The 27867-nt window shown below is 40.9% G+C and overlaps 1 protein-coding gene across 2 annotated transcripts; it reads left to right on the top strand.

Annotated features, from left to right (window-relative positions):
• Positions 1-24: 24 nt before the first annotated feature.
• Positions 25-27347, top strand: PDP1 (pyruvate dehydrogenase phosphatase catalytic subunit 1). Of its 2 annotated transcripts, none has more exons than XM_075825921.1 (2): positions 25-198; positions 25707-27347. In XM_075825921.1, the coding sequence occupies exon 2, from the start codon at positions 25751-25753 to the stop codon at positions 27329-27331; it is 1581 nt and encodes a 526-aa protein (XP_075682036.1). In that variant the 5' UTR covers positions 25-198; positions 25707-25750; the 3' UTR covers positions 27332-27347. The 2 variants fall into 2 exon arrangements, with proteins under 2 accessions (XP_075682036.1, XP_075682035.1); XM_075825920.1 differs by lacking the exon at positions 25-198 and adding an exon at positions 296-400.
• The last annotated feature ends 520 nt before the right edge of the window (positions 27348-27867 follow it).

Below are 27867 nucleotides of genomic sequence, written 5' to 3'. Positions count from 1 at the left end.
GGGTGCTGCTATTGGCGGGGTGGAGGGTGTGGCGAGGAATTTTATCGCCTTTTCAGAGCTGCTGAAGGACGGGTACTGGCTGTGACGTCAAAGAGGCGATTAGCGCTGCTCGGCGGAAGGGCGGCCGGTACCGGAGCTCGGTGTGTCCGCCAGTAGTGCGGTGGATGGCGGGATGTGAGGGCTGACTAGGGGCCGCAGGTACCGCTCTCCCCCGTAGTGACTGTCTGTTCGTCTCTCCCTCTTCTGCTGCTATTTTTGTCTGTCTTCCAGTCCTATGTCGGGCTGTTCCCTTCTTTTTCCTGCGCTGGTCTGTGCTGTCCGCCGGGCGGTTGCAGGTTGTGGATGTTCGCAGCTTGTTGTGACAGGAGAATGTGTGTGTGTCCCGGGCCCAGGCGGATCGGTACGTATCCTCCTCCTCCTCCTCTATGGTGCAGCACCGGGCACACAGGAGGGAATACCTCACATAATGAGCGAGCGGTACGCCTGGTATCATGTCATGATAATAGTGCAGATTATACGTCCTGATAATAGTGCAGATTATATGACATGATGATAGTGCAGATTATACGTCATCATAATAGTGCAGATTATACGTCATCATAATAGTGCAGATTATACATCATCATAATAGTGCAGATTATACATCATCATAATAGTGCAGATTATACGTCATGATGATAGTGCAGATTATACGACATGATGATAGTGCAGATTATACGACATGATGATAGTGCAGATTATACGACATGATGATAGTGCAGATTATACGACATGATGATAGTGCAGATTATACGACATGATGATAGTGCAGATTATACGACATGATGATAGTGCAGATTATACGACATGATGATAGTGCAGATTATACGACATGATGATAGTGCAGATTATACGACATGATGATAGTGCAGATTATACGACATGATGATAGTGCAGATTATACGTCATGATAGTGCAGATTATACGTCATGATAATAGTGCAGATTATACGTCATGATAGTCCAGATTATACGTCATGATAATAGTGCAGATTATACGTCATACTAATAGTGCAGATTATACGTCCTACTAATAGTGCAGATTATGTGCCGTAATACTAATAGTGCAGATTATACGTCATACTAATAGTGAAGATTATACGTCCTACTAATAGTGCAGATTATGTTCCGTAATACTAATAGTGCAGATTATACGTCATGATAATAGTGCAGATTACACGTTTTACTAATAGTGCAGATTATGTGCCGTAATACTAATAGTGCAGATTATACGTCATACTAATAGTGCAGATTATACGTCCTACTAATAGTGCAGATTATGTGCCGTAATACTAATAGTGCAGATTATACGTCATGATAATAGTGCAGATTATACGACATGATGATAGTGCAGATTATACGTCATGATGATAGTGCAGATTATACGACATGATAGTGCAGATTATACGACATGATGATAGTGCAGATTATACGACATGATGATAGTGCAGATTATACGACACGATGATAGTGCAGATTATACGACATGATGATAGTGCAGATTATACGTCATACTAATAGTGCAGATTATACGTCATACTAATAGTGCAGATTATACATCATACTAATAGTGCAGATTATACGTCCTACTAATAGTGCAGATTATGTGCCGTAATACTAATAGTGCAGATTATACGTCATGATAATAGTGCAGATTATACGTCATGATAATAGTGCAGATTATACGTCATGATAATAGTGCAGAATATACGTCATGATAGTGCAGATTATGTGCCGTAATACTAATCGTGCAGATTATACGTCATACTAATAGTGCAGATTATACGTCCTACTAATAGTGCAGATTATACGTCCTACTAATAGTGCAGATTATACGTCCTACTAATAGTGCAGATTATACGTCCTACTAATAGTGCAGATTATGTGCCGTCATACTAATTGTGCAGATTATACGTCATACTAATAGTGCAGATTATGTTTTGTAGTAGCAGTAATACTAGTGCAGATTATTATGGCAGTGCCTTTACCACAGGTGCACAGGTTAGGCTCTGTTCACAGCTGCGTTGGGGTCTCGTTCTGACGTTCCATCTGAGTTTTCTGTCAGAACGGGACCCTGAGCAGACAGACATAAACCAGAGGTTTCCATCACCATTGATTTCAATGTTGACGGATCCGATGTCCGTGGTTTCCGTTTGTCTTTGTGCACCGGATCAAAAGAGACAAACGGATATTACGGGCGCCGGATCCGTCACCGTTGAAATCAATGGTGCTGGAAACTGTCAGTTTGTGTCTGCCCAGGGTCCCGTTCTGACGGAAAGTTCCGATAGAACGGGACCCCAACGCAGATGTGAACGAAGCCTTAGTCGTATAGATAATTTGTACGTCCGCGGTGACCGTGACAGTTTCTGAGGACGCAGTTAGGAGGTTTCCTCAGTCACTGGTTATCTCTACAGCCAAGCGGATCCTGCCTGAAATGGTCATCTGACAAGGCACATGTCCCATAACCTCAAACCTCTCATCACTCAGGCTGTGTTCACGCAGGGCGGATATGTTGTGTAAAAGTACACCGCGTATCCGCCCTGGTCCCTGTAAGGAATTCCGGACGAAAAATCACTCCACGTTTTGGTGCAGTTTTTCACCTGCAATGTCCACTACAGAAAACTGCACGTATAAAAAACAAACTATACTTGCCATAGCCGTGTGTCCCTCCTGCAGCCCAGTCTCCTGGGATGACTTTTCATCCCATGTGACTGGCGCAGCCTATGATTGGCTGTAGCAGTCACATGGGATGAAATGTCCTCCCTGGATGGAGTATTATATATATATATATATATATATGAGAGCGCGCGCTAGATATACTGCATTGCGGTTTTTTTGCGGCAGAATCACAGCTTTTCCGCTGAAAAAATCACAACGGCTGCTATTTGTTGCGGGTTTTACCTTCCTATTTAATTCAATTCAATATGGAGTGATGACGCTGGCCTAGAAATGTCTGAAGGGAACAGCCTCATGCTGATAGGTCAGAGAGAGGCTCAGTGGTAGCTCCGCTATTTCTTCCGGTAAAACGACGGGTTCGGTACACAAAAGAGGCAAACGGAAACCAGGGGCACCGGCTCCATCACCATTGAAATCAATGGTGATTGAGACTGAACCCTCTGGTTTATGTCGGTGTCTGTTTGTGTCTGTTCAGGGTCCCATTCTGACGGAAACCTCTGACGGAACATCAGAACGGGACTCCAACGCAGATGTGAACAGAGCCTTAGTTGTATCCCATCTTGGCAGTCCTCTGTGAGCTTGTTGACTCCAGTCCGATACATTTATACTACACTGATACATTGTAGCAACCCTCAAGACAGATTTATTTATTTGCGACTAGTCTGTACAAGTTTTCGGCCTCTGAATGTTCCCATTCGATTACGTCAAGCAGAGATCTTGATAAATGGTGAGGAATGCTGAGTAATTTGCTTTGCCCCATATGGGACGTTTTCAGTCTGATCAGAATGTCAACCTGCCGTGTCAGTGCAGCAATAGGGGATCTAGGAGCTGGATATTCAGCCGGGAGGTTGGGGCTTTCTCACTTAATACATTGGTGGCAAATATCTAGAAATGGGGCACTCAACTATTTTTAGTGAAGGTCCATTTACCTGGGTCTGCCGTTAGGTGACAGCCCGAGATGAACACCAACAGTAAGGCTATATTCATACAGGTCAGATTTTCCATAGGCAATTCCGACCCAAGGATCTGCGGCACAAATCCAAGTCTTATCTGTCCCCTTATAGAGTGCCACACATAGTGCTCTTTGTAGATAGTTACCAATCAGTGCCCCCTCTAGATAGTCCCCCTTGTATATAGTGCCCCCCAAACACATAAAACTTGTACTTACCTAGCCTGTGCCCACGAGTAACAGCTGCTCTGCAGGCCTCCTTAGCCACGTTAGACCTGCAGCCTATAAGACGCCGAGACAGGACAGGCGCGATGCAGTGACGTCATCACGCCGGCCGGGGATCCTGTCCCAGCATCTTATAGGCTGCAGGTCTAACATTGCAAGTAGCCTGGTGAATGGTGGCGTGTAGCTCCCTGCTCCGCCATAGTATTCAATTGTATCTGCGTCCTGAAGACACCGATATAATTGAATGTGGCTGTCGCCCGAGGCCAAGAATCCGGGCTTCTGCCCGCCACGCCTGGTGCTAGCGATGCCACTGGTCTGGACAACTGGCATCCGGACCTCAGTCCACCTGCTCTAGCATATACTATGTACCGCCGTGACCCGCTTTGTTCAAACAAGCGTCTAGCGAGAGTGTCCCTGGCTAATGATGGGGCCGGGTGCGCTGATGTCCGTGTCATCCACCAGTCAGTCCAATTGATCTGTCCTGAAACACTCTGATAGAACCCCCTATTTTTGTTCCTTAAAGAGAACTTGTCAGGAGGATTTAGGCTCCCAAACCACCGCCACTGCCTTAGGCCCCTGCACTCAGCTGTAGCCGTGTGTACGGTCCATGATTATGGCACGCACGGTCACTTGCGTTTGCGGGCCGTGCTCACATTATAAAGTATAGGAGCACGGTCCATAAATGCAAAAAGGAGGACATGTCGTATTTTTTGCGGGTCATTTGTACGGCCTGGACGCATACCTGTAAATATACGGGAAGGTGTCCGTGCCCCATAGAAATGAATGGATCAGTGTTTTTATCCACAATTACAGGTCTGCAATTGCAGATAAGTTACATGCAACTCAATGTATACATGTGGACTGCAGCTGTTCCTCAATTAAAATCAGTCCGTAGCGCTCCAAAAAGTCTAGGTGTAGCCCTGACCTATTTCTGTCAACCAGCGTGACTAAAGTAAACTGTATCCGGTAACACTTTGAGCGTTACCGTTTCTGGTCATATTGGTATGGGGCAGGATAGAAAATCCTGTTCAGTGATGATCACACCTGTGCTTGAGATAAGCAGATCACAATACTTGACCAAGTCAGATGTATTTGTTCCGATCCTGGAATGGGCCGGCATATGCTGCGGATCAGTATTTCTAGGATGATAGATAGTAACGTGGCTCATAGATTCGTGGTATATATCATGTATAATCGCTGTGTTAGACCCGATTCATCAATCACTGCTGATTAGTCACCCAACGTCATAGTCACAGCCTTCAAACTCCAGATCTGGTTACAGGCGCTCTAAAAATACAGAGCCTTTCATCCGGCTGAGCTGTTAGTGTCGCATTTCATGGAGCTCGGCTGCTCGCTCAAGGTTTTGCATATGGCGGTGACTTGTAGTGTACGCAGGACACGTGTTCTCTGCACATGATGGTATATATATGTATAATGTTGCGCTGTAAATGTCTTGTGCCTATTTCTGTCTCTGCCGCTGTCTGCGCACCCAGTGAATACTCTAATCTGCATTGCAGGACCGTTTTGTTTTCCTCTGCATTATTTTCTCTTGCATGCGTTGCTAAATAGTTTTCGTTGCAACGTCTTATGTTGGGCCTCGTGCACACAGCAGAAGTGTAGGCAGAGTTTGGAGGGCACACTGTGTGACTCCGTAGGGTGCTTTTTGCCCAGCGCTGTATTTCGGAGATATTATTCCCTAAAAGCAATACATCTAGGAAATCATAGCGCCGCACTACAATGTCAGACGAAGCATGAGAGGAGGTTTTATTTTTGTTCTGTTGAATTCCAGTTCCAAAACACTAAATATTCATATTTGGTATTGTCACGACTGTAACAGCCGGCTCAACAAATTTATGGCATTTATGATCGGTGTAGTCTGTAGAAAAATAAATAAACTGCTGTGGAACTGCTTTTTTTATTTATTTATTTTTTTGAGAATTTTTGCCAAAATAAAAAACAGAAATTAAATATCCATGTATCAAAAAATTACACCTACATAAAGTATAAGGCGGGGTTCACACTACCTATTTTCAGACGTCTGAAAATAGGGCTACAATACGTCGGCAAACATCTGCCCATTCATTTGAATGGGTTTGCCGACGTACTGTGCCGACAACCTGTCATTTACGCGTCGTCGTTTGACAGCTGTCAAACGGCGAAGCGTAAAAATACAGCCTCATCAAAAGAAGTGCAGGACACTTCTATACATTATATGCAGGACACTTCTATACATTATATGCAGGTCACTTATATACATTATATGCAGGGCACTTATACACATTATATGCAGGACACTTCTATACATTATATGCAGGACACTTCTATACATTATATGCAGGACACTTCTATACATTATATGCGGGACACTTATATACATTATATGCAGGGCACTTCTATACATTATATGCGGGACACTTCTATACATTATATGCGGGACACTTCTATACATTATATGCAGGTCACTTATATACATTATATGCAGGGCACTTCTACACATTATATGCAGGACACTTCTATACATTATATGCAGGACACTTCTATACATTATATGCAGGACACTTATATACATTATATGCGGGACACTTATATACATTATATGCGGGACACTTATATACATTATATGCGGGACACTTCTATACATTATATGCGGGGCACTTATATACATTATATGCGGGGCACTTATATACATTATATGCGGGGCACTTATATACATTATATGCGGGACACTTATATACATTATATGCGGGGCACTTGTATACATTATATGCGGGGCACTTGTATACATTATATGCGGGGCACTTGTATACATTATACGCGGGACACTTATATACATTATATGCGGGACACTTATATACATTATATGCAGGGCACTTATAGGCAGGACACTTCTATACATTATATGCAGGACACTTCTATACATTATATGCAGGGCACTTATATGCGGGACACTTATATACATTATATGCAGGACACTTATATACATTATATGCAGGGCACTTATACACATTATATGCAGGACACTTCTATACATTATATGCAGGACACTTCTATACATTATATGCAGGACACTTCTATACATTATATGCGGGACACATATACATTATATGCAGGTCACTTATATACATTATATGCAGGGCACTTATACACATTATATGCAGGACACTTCTATACATTATATGCAGGACACTTCTATACATTATATGCGGGACACTTATATACATTATATGCGGGACACTTATATACATTATATGCGGGGCACTTCTATACATTATATGCGGGACACTTCTATACATTATATGCGGGACACTTCTATACATTATATGCGGGTCACTTATATACATTATATGCAGGACACTTCTATACATTATATGCAGGACACTTATATACATTATATGCGGGACACTTATATACATTATATGCAGGACACTTCTACACATTATATGCAGGACACTTATATACATTATATGCGGGACACTTATATACATTATATGCAGGACACTTCTATACATTATATGCAGGACACTTATATACATTATATGCGGGACACTTATATACATTATATGCAGGACACTTCTACACATTATATGCAGGACACTTATATACATTATATGCGGGACACTTATATACATTATATGCGGGACGCTTCTATACATTATATGCGGGACACTTATATACATTATATGCAGGACACTTCTACACATTATATGCAGGACACTTATATACATTATATGCGGGACACTTATATACATTATATGCAGGACACTTCTATACATTATATGCAGGACACTTATATACATTATATGCGGGACACTTATATACATTATATGCAGGACACTTCTATACATTATATGCGGGGCACTTATATACATTATATGCGGGGCACTTATATACATTATATGCGGGGCACTTATATACATTATATGCGGGGCACTTGTATACATTATATGCGGGGCACTTGTATACATTATATGCGGGACACTTGTATACATTATATGCGGGACACTTATATACATTATATGCGGGACACTTATATACATTATATGCAGGGCACTTATAGGCAGGACACTTCTATACATTATATGCAGGACACTTCTATACATTATATGCAGGGCACTTATATGCGGGACACTTATATACATTATATGCAGGACACTTATATACATTATATGCGGGACACTTATATACATTATATGCGGGACACTTATATACATTATATGCGGGACACTTATATACATTATATGCGGGACACTTATATACATTATATGCGGGACACTTATATACATTATATGCGGGACACTTATATACATTATATGCGGGACACTTATATACATTATATGCGGGACACTTATATACATTATATGTGGGACACTTATATACATTATATGCGGGACACTTATATACATTATATGCAGGACACTTATATGCAGGACACTTATGCACATTATATGCAGGACACTTATGCACATTATATGCAGGACACTTATGCACATTATATGCAGGACACTTATACACTATATGCAGGACACTTATACACTATATGCAGGACACTTATACACTATATGCAGGACACTTATACACTATATGCAGGACACTTATACACTATATGCAGGACACTTATACACTATATGCAGGACACTTATACACTATATGCAGGACACTTATACACTATATGCAGGACACTTATACACTATATGCAGGACACTTCTATACACTATATGCAGGACACTTATACACTATATGCAGGACACTTATACACTATATGCAGGACACTTATACACTATATGCAGGACACTTATACACTATATGCAGGACACTTATACACTATATGCAGGACACTTCTATACATTATATGCAGGACACTTCTATACATTATATGCAGGACACTTATACACTATATGCAGGACACTTATACACTATATGCAGGACACTTATACACTATATGCAGGACACTTATACACTATATGCAGGACACTTATACACTATATGCAGGACACTTATACACTATATGCAGGACACTTATACACTATATGCAGGACACTTATACACTATATGCAGGACACTTATACACTATATGCAGGACACTTATACACTATATGCAGGACACTTATACACTATATGCAGGACACTTATACACTATATGCAGGACACTTATACACTATATGCAGGACACTTATACACTATATGCAGGACACTTATACACTATATGCAGGACACTTATACACTATATGCAGGACACTTATACACTATATGCAGGACACTTATACACTATATGCAGGACACTTCTATACACTATATGCAGGACACTTCTATACATTATATGCAGGACACTTATATGCAGGATACTTATATACATTATATGCAGGGCACTTATACACTATATGCAGGACACTTATACACTATATGCAGGACACTTATACACTATATGCAGGACACTTATACACTATATGCAGGACACTTATACACTATATGCAGGACACTTATACACTATATGCAGGACACTTATACACTATATGCAGGACACTTATACACTATATGCAGGACACTTATACACTATATGCAGGACACTTATACACTATATGCAGGACACTTATACACTATATGCAGGACACTTATACACTATATGCAGGACACTTATACACTATATGCAGGACACTTCTACACTATATGCAGGACACTTCTATACACTATATGCAGGACACTTCTATACATTATATGCAGGACACTTATATGCAGGATACTTATATACATTATATGCAGGGCACTTATACACTATATGCAGGACACTTATACACTATATGCAGGACACTTATACACTATATGCAGGACACTTATACACTATATGCAGGACACTTATACACTATATGCAGGACACTTATACACTATATGCAGGACACTTATACACTATATGCAGGACACTTATACACTATATGCAGGACACTTATACACTATATGCAGGACACTTATACACTATATGCAGGACACTTATACACTATATGCAGGACACTTATACACTATATGCAGGACACTTATACACTATATGCAGGACACTTATACACTATATGCAGGACACTTATACACTATATGCAGGACACTTCTACACTATATGCAGGACACTTCTACACTATATGCAGGACACTTATACACTATATGCAGGACACTTATACACTATATGCAGGACACTTATACACTATATGCAGGACACTTATACACTATATGCAGGACACTTATACACTATATGCAGGACACTTATACACTATATGCAGGACACTTATACACTATATGCAGGACACTTCTATACACTATATGCAGGACACTTCTATACATTATATGCAGGACACTTCTATACATTATATGCAGGACACTTATATGCAGGATACTTATATACATTATATGCAGGGCACTTATACACTATATGCAGGACACTTATACACTATATGCAGGACACTTATACACTATATGCAGGACACTTATACACTATATGCAGGACACTTATACACTATATGCAGGACACTTCTACACTATATGCAGGACACTTCTACACTATATGCAGGACACTTCTACACTATATGCAGGACACTTCTACACTATATGCAGGACACTTCTACACTATATGCAGGACACTTCTATACACTATATGCAGGACACTTCTATACATTATATGCAGGACACTTATATGCAGGATACTTATATACATTATATGCAGGGCACTTATACACTATATGCAGGACACTTATACACTATATGCAGGACACTTATACACTATATGCAGGACACTTATACACTATATGCAGGACACTTATACACTATATGCAGGACACTTATACACTATATGCAGGACACTTATACACTATATGCAGGACACTTATACACTATATGCAGGACACTTATACACTATATGCAGGACACTTATACACTATATGCAGGACACTTATACACTATATGCAGGACACTTATACACTATATGCAGGACACTTATACACTATATGCAGGACACTTATACACTATATGCAGGACACTTATACACTATATGCAGGACACTTCTATACACTATATGCAGGACACTTCTATAGATTATATGCAGGACACTTCTATACATTATATGCAGGACACTTATATGCAGGATACTTATATACATTATATGCAGGGCACTTATACACTATATGCAGGACACTTATACACTATATGCAGGACACTTATACACTATATGCAGGACACTTATACACTATATGCAGGACACTTATACACTATATGCAGGACACTTATACACTATATGCAGGACACTTATACACTATATGCAGGACACTTATACACTATATGCAGGACACTTATACACTATATGCAGGACACTTATACACTATATGCAGGACACTTATACACTATATGCAGGACACTTATACACTATATGCAGGACACTTATACACTATATGCAGGACACTTATACACTATATGCAGGACACTTATACACTATATGCAGGACACTTCTATACACTATATGCAGGACACTTCTATACATTATATGCAGGACACTTCTATACATTATATGCAGGACACTTATATGCAGGATACTTATATACATTATATGCAGGGCACTTATACACTATATGCAGGACACTTATACACTATATGCAGGACACTTATACACTATATGCAGGACACTTATACACTATATGCAGGACACTTATACACTATATGCAGGACACTTATACACTATATGCAGGACACTTATACACTATATGCAGGACACTTATACACTATATGCAGGACACTTCTACACTATATGCAGGACACTTCTACACTATATGCAGGACACTTCTATACACTATATGCAGGACACTTCTATACATTATATGCAGGACACTTATATGCAGGATACTTAGATACATTATATGCAGGGCACTTATACACTATATGCAGGACACTTATACACTATATGCAGGACACTTATACACTATATGCAGGACACTTATACACTATATGCAGGACACTTATACACTATATGCAGGACACTTATACACTATATGCAGGACACTTATACACTATATGCAGGACACTTATACACTATATGCAGGACACTTATACACTATATGCAGGACACTTATACACTATATGCAGGACACTTCTATACACTATATGCAGGACACTTCTATACATTATATGCAGGACACTTATATGCAGGATACTTATATACATTATATGCAGGGCACTTCTATACATTATATGCAGGGCACTTATATGCAGGACACTTATATACATTATATGCGGGACACTTATATAAGTTATATGCGGGACACTTATATACATTATGCGGGACACTTATATACATTATATGCAGGGCACTTCTATACATTATATGCGGGCACTTCTATACAATATATGCAGGACACTTCTATACATTATATGCGGGACACTTCTATACATTATATGCGGGACACTTCTATACATTATATGCGGGACACTTCTATACATTATATGCGGGACACTTCTATACATTATATGCGGGACACTTCTATACATTATATGCGGGACACTTCTATACATTATATGCGGGACACTTCTATACATTATATGCGGGGCACTTGTATACATTATATGCGGGGCACTTGTATACATTATATGCGGGGCACTTGTATACATTATATGCGGGACACTTATATACATTATATGCGGGACACTTATATACATTATATGCGGGGCACTTATATACATTATATGCAGGCCACTTATATGCAGGACACTTATATACATTATATGCGGGACACTTATATACATTATATGCGGGACACTTATATACATTATATGCGGGACACTTATATACATTATATGCAGGGCACTTATAGGCAGGACACTTCTATACATTATATGCGGGACGCTTATATACATTATATGCGGGACGCTTATATACATTATATGCGGGACGCTTATGTACATTATATGCGGGACGCTTATGTACATTATATGCGGGACGCTTATGTACATTATATGCGGGACGCTTATGTACATTATATGCGGGACGCTTATGTACATTATATGCGGGACGCTTATGTACATTATATGCGGGACGCTTATGTACATTATATGCGGGACGCTTATGTACATTATATGCGGGACGCTTATGTACATTATATGCGGGACGCTTATGTACATTATATGCGGGACGCTTATGTACATTATATGCGGGACGCTTATGTACATTATATGCGGGACGCTTATGTACATTATATGCGGGACGCTTATGTACATTATATGCGGGACGCTTATGTACATTATATGCGGGACGCTTATGTACATTATATGCGGGACGCTTATGTACATTATATGCGGGACGCTTATGTACATTATATGCGGGACGCTTATGTACATTATATGCGGGACGCTTATGTACATTATATGCGGGACGCTTATGTACATTATATGCGGGACGCTTATGTACATTATATGCGGGACGCTTATGTACATTATATGCGGGACGCTTATGTACATTATATGCGGGACGCTTATGTACATTATATGCGGGACGCTTATGTACATTATATGCGGGACGCTTATGTACATTATATGCGGGACGCTTATGTACATTATATGCGGGACGCTTATGTACATTATATGCGGGACGCTTATGTACATTATATGCGGGACGCTTATGTACATTATATGCGGGACGCTTATGTACATTATATGCGGGACGCTTATGTACATTATATGCGGGACGCTTATGTACATTATATGCGGGACGCTTATGTACATTATATGCGGGACGCTTATGTACATTATATGCGGGACGCTTATGTACATTATATGCGGGACGCTTATGTACATTATATGCGGGACGCTTATGTACATTATATGCGGGACGCTTATGTACATTATATGCGGGACGCTTATGTACATTATATGCGGGACGCTTATGTACATTATATGCGGGACGCTTATGTACATTATATGCGGGACGCTTATGTACATTATATGCGGGACGCTTATGTACATTATATGCGGGACGCTTATGTACATTATATGCGGGACGCTTATGTACATTATATGCGGGACGCTTATGTACATTATATGCGGGACGCTTATGTACATTATATGCGGGACGCTTATGTACATTATATGCGGGACGCTTATGTACATTATATGCGGGACGCTTATGTACATTATATGCGGGACGCTTATGTACATTATATGCGGGACGCTTATGTACATTATATGCGGGACGCTTATGTACATTATATGCGGGACGCTTATGTACATTATATGCGGGACGCTTATGTACATTATATGCGGGACGCTTATGTACATTATATGCGGGACGCTTATGTACATTATATGCGGGACGCTTATGTACATTATATGCGGGACGCTTATGTACATTATATGCGGGACGCTTATGTACATTATATGCGGGACGCTTATGTACATTATATGCGGGACGCTTATGTACATTATATGCGGGACGCTTATGTACATTATATGCGGGACGCTTATGTACATTATATGCGGGACGCTTATGTACATTATATGCGGGACGCTTATGTACATTATATGCGGGACGCTTATGTACATTATATGCGGGACGCTTATGTACATTATATGCGGGACGCTTATGTACATTATATGCGGGACGCTTATGTACATTATATGCGGGACGCTTATGTACATTATATGCGGGACGCTTATGTACATTATATGCGGGACGCTTATGTACATTATATGCGGGACGCTTATGTACATTATATGCGGGACGCTTATGTACATTATATGCGGGACGCTTATGTACATTATATGCGGGACGCTTATGTACATTATATGCGGGACGCTTATGTACATTATATGCGGGACGCTTATGTACATTATATGCGGGACGCTTATGTACATTATATGCGGGACGCTTATGTACATTATATGCGGGACGCTTATGTACATTATATGCGGGACGCTTATGTACATTATATGCGGGACGCTTATGTACATTATATGCGGGACGCTTATGTACATTATATGCGGGACGCTTATGTACATTATATGCGGGACGCTTATGTACATTATATGCGGGACGCTTATGTACATTATATGCGGGACGCTTATGTACATTATATGCGGGACGCTTATGTACATTATATGCGGGACGCTTATGTACATTATATGCGGGACGCTTATGTACATTATATGCGGGACGCTTATGTACATTATATGCGGGACGCTTATGTACATTATATGCGGGACGCTTATGTACATTATATGCGGGACGCTTATGTACATTATATGCGGGACGCTTATGTACATTATATGCGGGACGCTTATGTACATTATATGCGGGACGCTTATGTACATTATATGCGGGACGCTTCTGTACATTATATGCGGGACGCTTCTGTACATTATATGCGGGACGCTTCTGTACATTATATGCGGGACGCTTCTGTACATTATATGCGGGACGCTTCTGTACATTATATGCGGGACGCTTCAGTACATTATATGCGGGACGCTTCTGTACATTATATGCGGGGCGCTTATAGGCAGGACACTTCTATACATTATATGCAGGGCACTTATATACATTATATGCGGGACACTTATATGCATTATATGCGGGACACTTATATGCATTATATGCGGGACACTTATATGCATTATATGCGGGGCACTTATAGGCAGGACACTTCTATACATTATATGCAGGACACTTCTATACATTATATGCAGGGCACTTATATGCGGGACACTTCTATACATTATATGCAGGGCACTTATATACATTATATGCGGGACACTTATATGCATTATATGCGGGACACTTATATGCATTATATGCGGGGCACTTATAGGCAGGACACTTCTATACATTATATGCAGGACACTTCTATACATTATATGCAGGGCACTTATATGCGGGACACTTCTATACATTATATGCGGGACACTTCTATACATTATATGCAGGACACTTCTATACATTATATGCAGGGCACTTATATGCGGGACACTTATATACATTATATGCGGGACACTTATATACATTATATGCGGGACACTTCTATACATTATATGCGGGACACTTATATACATTATATGCGGGACACTTATATACATTATATGCGGGACACTTATATACATTATATGCGGGGCACTTATAGGCAGGACACTTCTATTCATTATATGCAGGACACTTCTATACATTATATGCAGGGCACTTATATGCGGGACACTTATATACATTATATGCGGGACACTTCTATACATTATATGCGGGACACTTCTATACATTATATGCGGGACACTTCTATACATTATATGCGGGACACTTCTATACATTATATGCGGGACACTTCTATACATTATATGCGGGACACTTCTATACATTATATGCGGGACACTTCTATACATTATATGCGGGACACTTCTATACATTATATGCGGGACACTTCTATACATTATATGCGGGACACTTCTATACATTATATGCGGGACACTTATATACATTATATGCGGGACACTTATATACATTATATGCGGGACACTTATATACATTATATGCGGGACACTTATATACATTATATGCGGGACACTTATATACATTATATGCGGGACACTTATATACATTATATGCGGGACACTTATATACATTATATGCGGGACACTTATATACATTATATGCGGGACACTTATAGGCAGGACACTTCTATACATTATATGCAGGACACTTCTATACATTATATGCAGGGCACTTATATGCGGGACACTTATATACATTATATGCGGGACACTTATATACATTATATGCGGGACACTTATATACATTATATGCGGGACACTTATATACATTATATGCGGGACACTTATATACATTATATGCGGGACACTTATATACATTATATGCAGGACACTTATATACATTATATGCGGGACGCTTATATACATTATATGCGGGACGCTTCTATACATTATATGCGGGACACTTGTATACATTATATGCGGGGCACTTGTATACATTATATGCGGGACACTTATATACATTATATGCGGGACACTTATATACATTATATGCGGGGCACTTATATACATTATATGCAGGGCACTTATATGCAGGACACTTATATACATTATATGCAGGACACTTCTATACATTATATGCAGGGCACTTATATGCAGGACACTTATATACATTATATGCGGGACACTTATATACATTATATGCGGGACACTTATATACATTATATGCGGGACACTTATATACATTATATGCAGGGCACTTATAGGCAGGACACTTCTATACATTATATGCAGGACACTTCTATACATTATATGCAGGGCACTTATATGCGGGACGCTTCTATACATTATATGCGGGACGCTTCTATACATTATATGCGGGACGCTTCTATACATTATATGCGGGACGCTTCTATACATTATATGCGGGACGCTTCTATACATTATATGCGGGACGCTTCTATACATTATATGCGGGACGCTTCTATACATTATATGCGGGACGCTTCTATACATTATATGCGGGACGCTTCTATACATTATATGCGGGACGCTTCTATACATTATATGCGGGACGCTTCTATACATTATATGCGGGACGCTTCTATACATTATATGCGGGACGCTTATATACATTATATGCGGGACGCTTATATACATTATATGCGGGACACTTATATACATTATATGCGGGACACTTATATACATTATATGCGGGACACTTATAGGCAGGACACTTCTATACATTATATGCAGGACACTTCTATACATTATATGCAGGGCACTTATATGCGGGACACTTATATACATTATATGCGGGACACTTATATACATTATATGCGGGACACTTATATACATTATATGCGGGACACTTATATACATTATATGCAGGGCACTTATATGCAGGACACTTCTATACATTATATGCAGGACACTTCTATACATTATATGCAGGGCACTTATATGCGGGACACTTATATACATTATATGCGGGACACTTATATACATTATATGCGGGACACTTATATACATTATATGCGGGACACTTATATACATTATATGCGGGGCACTTATATACATTATATGCAGGGCACTTATATGCAGGACACTTATATACATTATATGCAGGACACTTCTATACATTATATGCAGGGCACTTATATGCAGGACACTTATATACATTATATGCGGGACACTTATATACATTATATGCGGGACACTTATATACATTATATGCGGGACACTTATATACATTATATGCGGGACACTTATATACATTATATGCAGGGCACTTATAGGCAGGACACTTCTATACATTATATGCAGGACACTTCTATACATTATATGCAGGGCACTTATATGCGGGACGCTTCTATACATTATATGCGGGACGCTTCTATACATTATATGCGGGACGCTTCTATACATTATATGCGGGACGCTTCTATACATTATATGCGGGACGCTTCTATACATCATATGCGGGACGCTTCTATACATTATATGCGGGACGCTTCTATACATTATATGCGGGACGCTTCTATACATTATATGCGGGACGCTTCTATACATTATATGCGGGACGCTTCTATACATTATATGCGGGACGCTTCTATACATTATATGCGGGACGCTTCTATACATTATATGCGGGACGCTTCTACACATTATATGCGGGACGCTTCTATACATTATATGCGGGACGCTTCTACACATTATATGCGGGACGCTTCTACACATTATATGCGGGACGCTTCTACACATTATATGCGGGACGCTTCTACACATTATATGCGGGACACTTCTACACATTATATGCGGGACGCTTCTACACATTATATGCGGGACGCTTCTACACATTATATGCGGGACGCTTCTACACATTATATGCGGGACGCTTCTACACGTTATATGCGGGACGCTTCTACACGTTATATGCGGGACACTTATATACATTATATGCGGGACGCTTCTACACATTATATGCGGGACGCTTCTACACATTATATGCGGGACGCTTCTACACATTATATGCGGGACGCTTCTACACATTATATGCAGGACACTTCTTTCAGACGTAATTTGAGCCGTTCTTCATTGAACTCAATGAAGAGCAGCTCAAAATTTACGGCTGTCAGAAAAGCCTCGCAAAATGCGAGGAGGAGCATTTACGGCTGAAACGAGGCATCTGTTTTCTCCTGAAACCAGTCTGTCATTTCAGCCGTAAAAGCCTCTCATCGTGTGCACATACCCTAACTCGTCCCGCAACAGAAAAGTCAGTCTTGCACAACTACGTCAAACAAAAAATTAAAAAGTTATAAACGCCAGAATGCAAAGAAAGTCAAGAAATTATTCTATCCTCACGGACGTGTCATTAGGGGGTTAAATCCGATTTTGTTAAGTTTTCCATTTTGTCAAGTACAGAGAAGGCAAACTAAATTCCCTAAACCTTCCAGCTTCATGCTCGGCTTTTGTTGTCAGTGGACAATTATGGGGTACATTAAGTCTTATTCTTCAAAAAAAGCTTAAAGAGGCTCTGTCACCAGATTTTGCAACCCCTATCTCCTATTGCAGCAGATCGGCGCTGCAATGTAGATTACAGTAACGTTTTTGTTTTTTAACCCCTTCCCGACATTTGACGTACATGTACGTCATGGAAAGTACTGACTTCCCGCATCTTGCCGTACATGTACGTCAAACGTTTGGCACCGGCTCAGAAGCTGAGCCGGTCCCATCATCACCGGATCTCAGCTGTATCTTACAGCTGACATCCGACTGTAACGGCGGGGACCGAAATTAGCTTCGATCCCCGCCATTAACCCCTTAAGTGCAGCGCTCAAACGCGATCGCTGCACTTAAGGTGTTTGCAGCTCATCGGAACCCCAGTAATGAAATTGCCGGGGTTCCGGTGGCTGCAATGGCAACCGGAGGCCTAATACTGGCCTCCCGGTCTGCCTAGCACCGAAGCCGGTCAAGATCCGCCCGGCGGCGGAGCCTGATCGGCCTCCGTAGCTGCCGGCAAGATGGCGCCGGGTCAGGAGCTGATCCGGCGTCATCAGCGGTGGAAGTCAGCTGTACTGTACAGCTGACATCCACCTGTAACGGCAGGAACCGGAGCTAGCTCCGATCCCTGCCATTAACCCCTTCGATGCAGCAATCGAAAGCGATTGCTGCATCGTAGCGGTTACAAGCAGATCGCCAGCCCTGACAGGCAATCGGGACTGGCGACTGCTGTTATGGCAACAGGAGACACAATGGTCTCCTGCTCTGCCATTACGGAAGCCGATTTAGGCCCCGCCGGGAGGCGAAGCCTAAACGGCTTGCTGTCAGTGAATGACTGACAGATCTAATACATTGCACTACATAGGTAGTGCAATGTATTAGAAAAAAAAAAATCTGACCGTTGGACCTTCAAGTCCCCTAGTGGGACTTGAGAAAAAGTGTAAAAAAAGTATAAAAAAGTGTAAAAAAAAGTGCAAAAAATAAAAGTTTGAAAACAATAAAAGTTTCAAGTAATCAAATAACACACAATCCCCCTTTTACTCTTATCAAGTCCTTTATTATTGAAAAATAATAATAAACCATATGTATTTGGTATCGCCACGACCGTAACGACCGGAGGTATCAAAATATTATATTATTTATTGCACGCGGTGAACAGCGTAAAAAAAACCCGTAAAAAACGTTACCAGAGTTTCTGTTTTTTAGTCACTTTGCCCTACAAATATTACAATAAAAAGTGATCAAAAAGTCGCACGTATCCAAAAATGGTACCTATAAAAACTATAGCTCGTCCCGCAAAAAACAAGCCCTCATACAACTCCGTCGACAAAAAAATTAAAACGTTATGGTTCTCACAACTTGGCGACAGAAAAAATACATTCTTTTTACAAAAGTAATTTTATTGTGCAAAAAGTTGTAAAACATAAAAAAGTTCTATAAATGAGGTATCGCCGGAATCGTACTGACCCGCAGAATAAAGGTAACATGTAGTTTATAATGCGTGGTGAACTCTGTATAAAAAAAAACCAAAAAAAGCTGTGCCAGAATTGCGTTTTTTGGTTTACCTGGCATCCCAAAAAATAGGATAAAAGGTGATCAAAAAGTCACATGTACCCCAAAATGGTACCAATAATAACTACAGCTCGTCCCGCAACAAACCAGCCCTCATACCGCTACGTCTATGAAAAATAAAATTAGTTATGGCTCCAATAAGTCAGGAAATAAAAAAATATGCAGTTGTGCCCGAGGAGAACATTTCTTCTGTTTCAAGAGGCGATTTATCAAGGACCTAAAATTAGGGAACCAGGAAGGGAGGGCCCAATCATATCCGATGGAAGCGACGGTGCCCGTATTATACCAGGATAATACTTTCCCAGCAAAATTCCCCAAACTACAAAGGCGCGGAGTGTGGACCAAAAGGGGGATAAGAAATGACACCATTTATCAGTGCGACACCGGCCTGTGCAGAAAGGATTGCTTCACAGCGTAACACACATCCATGGATTATTTTTATTTTTTTATACCACCTGACTATGCCCCTTATATACTCCGCCCCGCTTACATGTACCCCCACATTATAAAACACCAGCAATACTCAAACAAATATAGTACCAAGCAAAATCCGCTCTCCAAAAGCCAAATGGTGCTCCCTCGGCCCTGAACCCTACAGCGTGCCCAAACAGCAGTTTCCTTCAACATATATGGCACCGTCATACCCGGGAGAACCCTTTTAGCAATTTTTGGGGTGTGTGTCTCCAGCGTCATAAGCTTGGCATGACATATTTGCCACTGAATGGCATATCTAGGGAAAAATATAAATTTTTAATTTGCACCATCCGCAGCGCATTCATTTATGGAAAAGACCTGTGGGGTGAAAATGCTCACTACACCCCTTAATAAATGCCTTGAGGGGTGCAGTTCCATAATGGGGTCACTTATCAGGGGTTTCTTTTTATTATTTCACATCAGAGCCTCTGCAGTTGTGAACCAATACTTTGTAAATCGCCAAATTAGGCCTCCACTCCGCATGGTACTCTTCACTTCTGAGCCCTGTCATATGTCCAGACAAAAGATTAGGGCCACATGTAGGGTGTTTCTAAAACCGGGAAACACCGCATAATAATTAGAGAGCTGTCTTGTTATGGTGGCACAAGCCGGGCACCACATATTGGCATATCTATGGGAAAAAATCCCATTTTCACTCTGCAACATTGAGCGCACACTAATTTCTACAAAACACCTGCAGGGTTAAAATGCTTACTACACCCCTTGGTAAATGCATTGAGGGGTGTAGTTTACAAAATGGGGTCACTTCTGGGGGGTTTCCACTGTTTTGGGCCCACAGGTGCCCAGAAACCAATCCAGCAACATCTGCACTCCAAATGGCGGTCCTTCCCTTCTGAGCCCTGCCGTTTGCCCAAACAGCAGTTTATGACCACATATGGGGTATTGCCGTACTCGGGAGAAATAGCTTTACAAATGTTGGGTTCTTTTTTTCCTTTATTTGTTGAGAAAATGAAAAAATTTGCGCTAAAGCTACGTCTTATTGAAGAAAAAGGACTGTTTTTATTTTCACTGCCTAATTCTAATAAATTCTATGAAACATCTGTGGGGTCAAAATGCTCACTACACCCCTAGATGCATTCTTCAAGAGGTGTAGTTTCCTAAATGGAGTCCCTTTTTGGGCGTTTTCATTGTTTTGTCCCCTCAGGGGCTTTGCAAATGTGACCTGGCCTCCGCAAACCATTCCTGCTAAATGTGATCTCAAAAAGTCAAATAGTGCTCTTTCCCTTCTAAGCCCTGCCGTGTGTCCAAACAGCCGTTTATTACCACATGTGGGGTATTGTTTTACTCGGGAGAAATTGCTTTACAAATTTTGTGGTGCTTTTTCTCCTTTAGTCCTTCTGGAAATGAGAAAAAATTAGCTAAACCTACATTTTCTTTGAAAAAATGTAGATTATTATTTTCAGGGCCTACTTCCAATAATTTCTGCAAAAAAAACTGTGGTGTCAAATCGCTCACTATACCCCTAGATAATTTCCTCAATGGGTGTTGTTTCCAAAATGGGGTCACTTGTGGGGGGTTTCCACTGTTTTGTCCCCTCAGGGGCTTTGTAAATGTAACATGGCCTCCGCAAACCATTCCTGCTAAATTTGAGTTCCAAAAGCCAAATGGCGCTCTTTCCATTCTCAGCCTCGCCGTGTGTCCAAACAGCCGTTTATTACCACATGTGGGGTATTGTTTTACTCGGGAGAAATTTCTTTACAAATTTTATGGTGATTTTTCTCCTTTAGTCCTTGTGGAAATGAAAAAAAATTAGCTAAACCTACATTTTATTTGAAAAAATGTAGATTTTCATTTTCACAGCCTACTTGCAAAAATTTCTGCAAAAAACCTGTGGGGTCAAAATGCTCACTACACCCCTAGATAATTTCCTCAAGGGGTATAGTTTCCAAAATGGGGTCACTTGTTTGGGGTTTTCACTGTTTTGTCCCCTCAGGGGCTTTGTAAATGTGACATGGCCTCCGCAAACCATTCCTGCTAAATGTGAACTCCAAAAGCCAAATAGCGCTCTTTCACTTCTCAGCCACGCCGTGTCTCCAAACAACCGTTTATTACCACATGTGAGGTATTGTTTTACTCGGGAGAAATTGCTTTACAAATTTTGCGGTGCTTTTTCTCCTTTAGTCCTTGTGGAAATGAGAAAAAAAATCGCTAAACCTACATTTTCTTTGAAGAAATGTTGATTTTAATTTTCACGGCCTACTTCCAATAATTTCTGTAAAAAACCTGTGCGGTGAAAATGCTCACTACACCCCTAGATAATTTCCTTGAGGTGTCTAGTTTCCCAGATGGGGTCACTTTTGGGGGATTTTGACTGTTTTGGCACCGCAAGAGCCCTTCAAACCTGACATGGTGCCTAAAATATATTCTAACAAAAATAAGGCCCCAAAATCCACTAGGTGCTCCTTTGCTTCTGAGGCCGGTGTTTCAGTCCAGTAGCACGCTACGGCCACATGTGGGATATTTCCTAAAACTGCAAAAACTGGGCAACAAATATTGAGTTGCATTTCTCTGGTAAAACCTTCTGTGTTATAAAAAAAATTGTATTAAAAATGTATTTCTGCAGAAAAATATGAAATTTGTAAATTTCACCTCTACTTTGCTTTAATTCCTGTGAAATGTTTAAAGGGTTAAGACATTTTCTAAATGCTGTTTTGAATACTTTGAGGGGTGAAGTTTTTAAAATGGGGTGACTTTTTTGGGGTTTCTAATATATAAGGCCCTCAAAACCACTTCACAACTGAACTGGCCCCTGTAAAAATAGCCTTTTGAAATTTTCTTGAAAATGTGAGAAATTGCTGCTAAAGTTCTAAGCCTTGTGAGGTCATAGAAAAATAAAAGGATGTTCAAAAAACGATGCCAATCTAAAGTAGACATATGGGGGATGTTAATTAGCAACAATTTTGTGTATTATAACTGCCTGTCTTACAAGCAGATACATTTAAATTGAGAAAAATGCTAATTTTTGCAATTTTTCGCTAAATTTTGGTGTTTTTCACAATTAAATACTGAACATATCGAGCAAATTTTGCCAGTAACATAAAGTCCAATGTGTCACGAGAAAACAATCTCAGAATCGCTTGGATAGGTGAAAGCATTCCGGAGTTATTACCACATAAAGTGACACATGTCAGATTTGAAAAATGAGGCTCTGTCAGGAAGGTCAAAAGTGGCTAAAGAGGGAAGGGGTTAAAAAACGAGCATTTTTGGCCAAGTTATGACCATTTTTGTATTTATGCAAATGAGGCTTGCAAAAGTCCAAGTGGGCGTGTATTGTGTGTGTACATCGGGGCGTGTTTACTTCTTTTACTAGCTGGGCGCTCTGACGAGAAGTAACATCCACTTGTCTTCACAACGCCCAGCTTCTGGCAGTGCAGACACAGCCGTGTTCTCGAGAGATCACGCTGTGTCGTCACTCACTTCCTGCCCCAGGTCCTGCATCGTGTCGGCCACATCGGCACCAGAGGCTACAGTTGATTCTGCAGCAGCATCAGCGTTTGCAGGTAAGTAGCTACATCGACTTACCTGCAAACGCCGATGCTGCTGCAGAATCAACTGTAGCCTCTGGTGCCGATGTGTCCTCGCTCGTCTGACACGATGCAGGACCTGGGGCAGGAAGTGAGTGACGACACAGCGTAATCTGGCAGAAGCTGGGCGTTCTGAAGAGAAGTGGATGATACTTCTCGTCAGAACGCCCAGCTAGTAAAAGTATTAAAAACGCCCCGATGTACGCACATAATACACGCCCAGTTGGACTTTTACTTTAAACACGCCCACTTGGACTTTAGAAAGCCTCATTTACATAAATATAAAAATGGTGATAACTTGGCCAAAAATGCTCGTTTTTTTAAAAAAAAAAACGTTACTCTTATCTACATTGCAGCGCCGATCTGCTGCAATAGCAGATAGGGGTTGCAAAATCTGGTGACAGAGCCTCTTTAAATAGTTTTGTGGGATCCTGGTAGTTTCTACAAGGTTAATACATTTAGATGACATGGAGCGTTTATATGGCTGTATATTTAGCACTAATAAAAGATATCAAACACGTGGAACATATTCTGTACATTCCCGTGACTGGATCAGATCCTAAATCTACGGCTCCCACACAAAGCTCTAATAAGGCCAGGTAAAAAAAAAACCTTTAGCGATCTGGGAAGTGACTTCTCCCATAAACACTATGGGGACCTCATGGAAACGCGTGTTCATGTTTACTTGTTCACGGTGTAGAATCTATATGAATAATATCCTTTTCCTCTCCGCAGGATTCCCAGGAAGAAGTTGCTCCCCAGCATTACTACTGGAGGCGATGTCTGTTCCAACGCAACTTCTCTTTCCTCTCATAAGGAATTGTGAGCTGGGCAGGATCTGCAGCTCCGTCTGTTACTGTCACCACAAACCCCTTTGCTGTAGATCCAGTTATCCATCTTTAAGACCCCTCCGATGCGGAGCCTTCCAGCGGCCCAGGGAGCCATGTTTCCAGCTAAGACAATATGTGACCACTCCGCAGAGGTTTTACTTGACTCCTCCGCAGGTCAACAGTATCTTGAAAGCCAATGAATACAGTTTCAAGGTGCCGGAATTTGATGGTAAGAACATCAGTTCGATCCTTGGTTTTGAGAGCAATCAGCTGCCCGCCAATGCCCCTATTGAAGACCGAAGAAGTGCGGCTACGTGTTTACAGACCAGGGGCATGCTCTTAGGTGTGTTTGACGGCCATGCCGGTTGTGCGTGCGCTCAAGCCGTTAGTGAAAGACTCTTCTATTATATTGCCGTTTCGTTGCTACCTCATGAGACTCTACTTGAGATTGAACACGCAGTAGAAAGCGGGAGGGCGTTGTTACCCATTTTGCAGTGGCACAAACATCCAAATGATTACTTTAGTAAGGAGGCATCCAAACTGTACTTCAGCAGCTTACGGACCTACTGGCAGGAGCTGATTGATCTGAACACTGGGGAGACCACCGACGTCAAGGAGGCTTTGATCAATTCTTTTAAGAGACTCGACAATGACCTGTCTTTGGAAGCTCAAGTCGGAGATCCTAACTCTTTCCTGAACTATTGGGTCTTAAGAGTGGCCTTTTCAGGAGCCACTGCCTGTGTGGCTCACGTGGATGGTGTAGACTTGCACGTGGCTAACACAGGAGATAGTCGTGCCTTGCTGGGGGTTCAGGAAGAAGATGGCTCTTGGTCGGCAGTCACCATGTCCCATGATCATAACGCTCAGAATGAATCTGAAATTCAAAGGCTACGATCCGAACATCCAAAGGAAGAGAAAAGTGTGGTGAAGCAAGACCGACTTCTCGGGTTACTGATGCCCTTCAGAGCTTTTGGTGATGTTAAATTCAAGTGGAGCATTGATCTTCAGAAACGCGTTGTGGAGTCTGGACCTGATCAACTGAATGACAACGAATACACTAAATTCATCCCTCCAAATTACCACACCCCACCTTACTTAAGTGCGGAACCAGAAGTGATCTACCACAGGCTAAGACCTAAAGATAAGTTCCTCATATTGGCTACCGATGGGCTTTGGGAGACGATGCACAGGCAAGACGTGGTGAGAATTGTTGGAGAATATCTGACGGGTGTTCACCATCAGCAACCGATAGCAGTAGGAGGTTATAAAGTTACATTGGGACAGATGCAGGGCCTTCTTATGGAAAGACGGGCCAGGATTTCTTCCGTTTTTGAAGATCAAAATGCCGCCACCCACCTTATAAGGCATGCGGTTGGCAACAATGAGTTTGGCGCTGTTGACCATGAGCGACTTTCAAAGATGCTTAGTCTTCCAGAAGAACTGGCACGGATGTACAGAGATGATATTACAATCATAGTGGTGCAGTTTAATTCTCATGTTACTGGAGCCTATCAGAATCAACCGCAGTAAAACACGAGCCTTTAAACCAGTTTACCAAAGTTATTGGGGATGTTTGGTTAACTTTTTTTCATAGTATTTTGTTTTGATTGAGTGGCATGAAACTTTTTAGCGCTGTAACTTCTTTGGACAAGAGAAAATTGCATGGCAGAAAATGGGTTACGATTTAAAGCTGTTCGCTAGTCTAGCGTTATATCCTTCAAATCACCATGGCAAAGCTGAGACTGCAATAATATTCATTTTTTTTTTTTTTTTTTTTTTATTGGGTATATGTGGCTCTACAAAGGGTTGTTGTGTTGGGCACCATCTTGCAATGGTTCCTGAATTTTGAAATCCAATTTTTTTCACGCATGTAAAAACTCCTTTATGGCGCGTTTTTACTTTCTGCATTTTCAGTCCAGTGTCTAATATTTTCCTATTGATTTCCAGCTAACATCTAGCCGCAGCCTTTTTTTTGCCTCAGCCCTCCAAAAAACCAAAAAAAAAAACAACAAACACCAACTAAAATGTGGAGGTTTTTTCTAAAAACGCTGTAAATACTGAGGTTC

This window comes from Rhinoderma darwinii, chromosome 5, assembly GCF_050947455.1.
Source record: "Rhinoderma darwinii isolate aRhiDar2 chromosome 5, aRhiDar2.hap1, whole genome shotgun sequence".
Taxonomy (NCBI): domain Eukaryota; kingdom Metazoa; phylum Chordata; class Amphibia; order Anura; family Rhinodermatidae; genus Rhinoderma; species Rhinoderma darwinii.
This window is presented reverse-complemented; position numbering and strand designations above follow the sequence as displayed.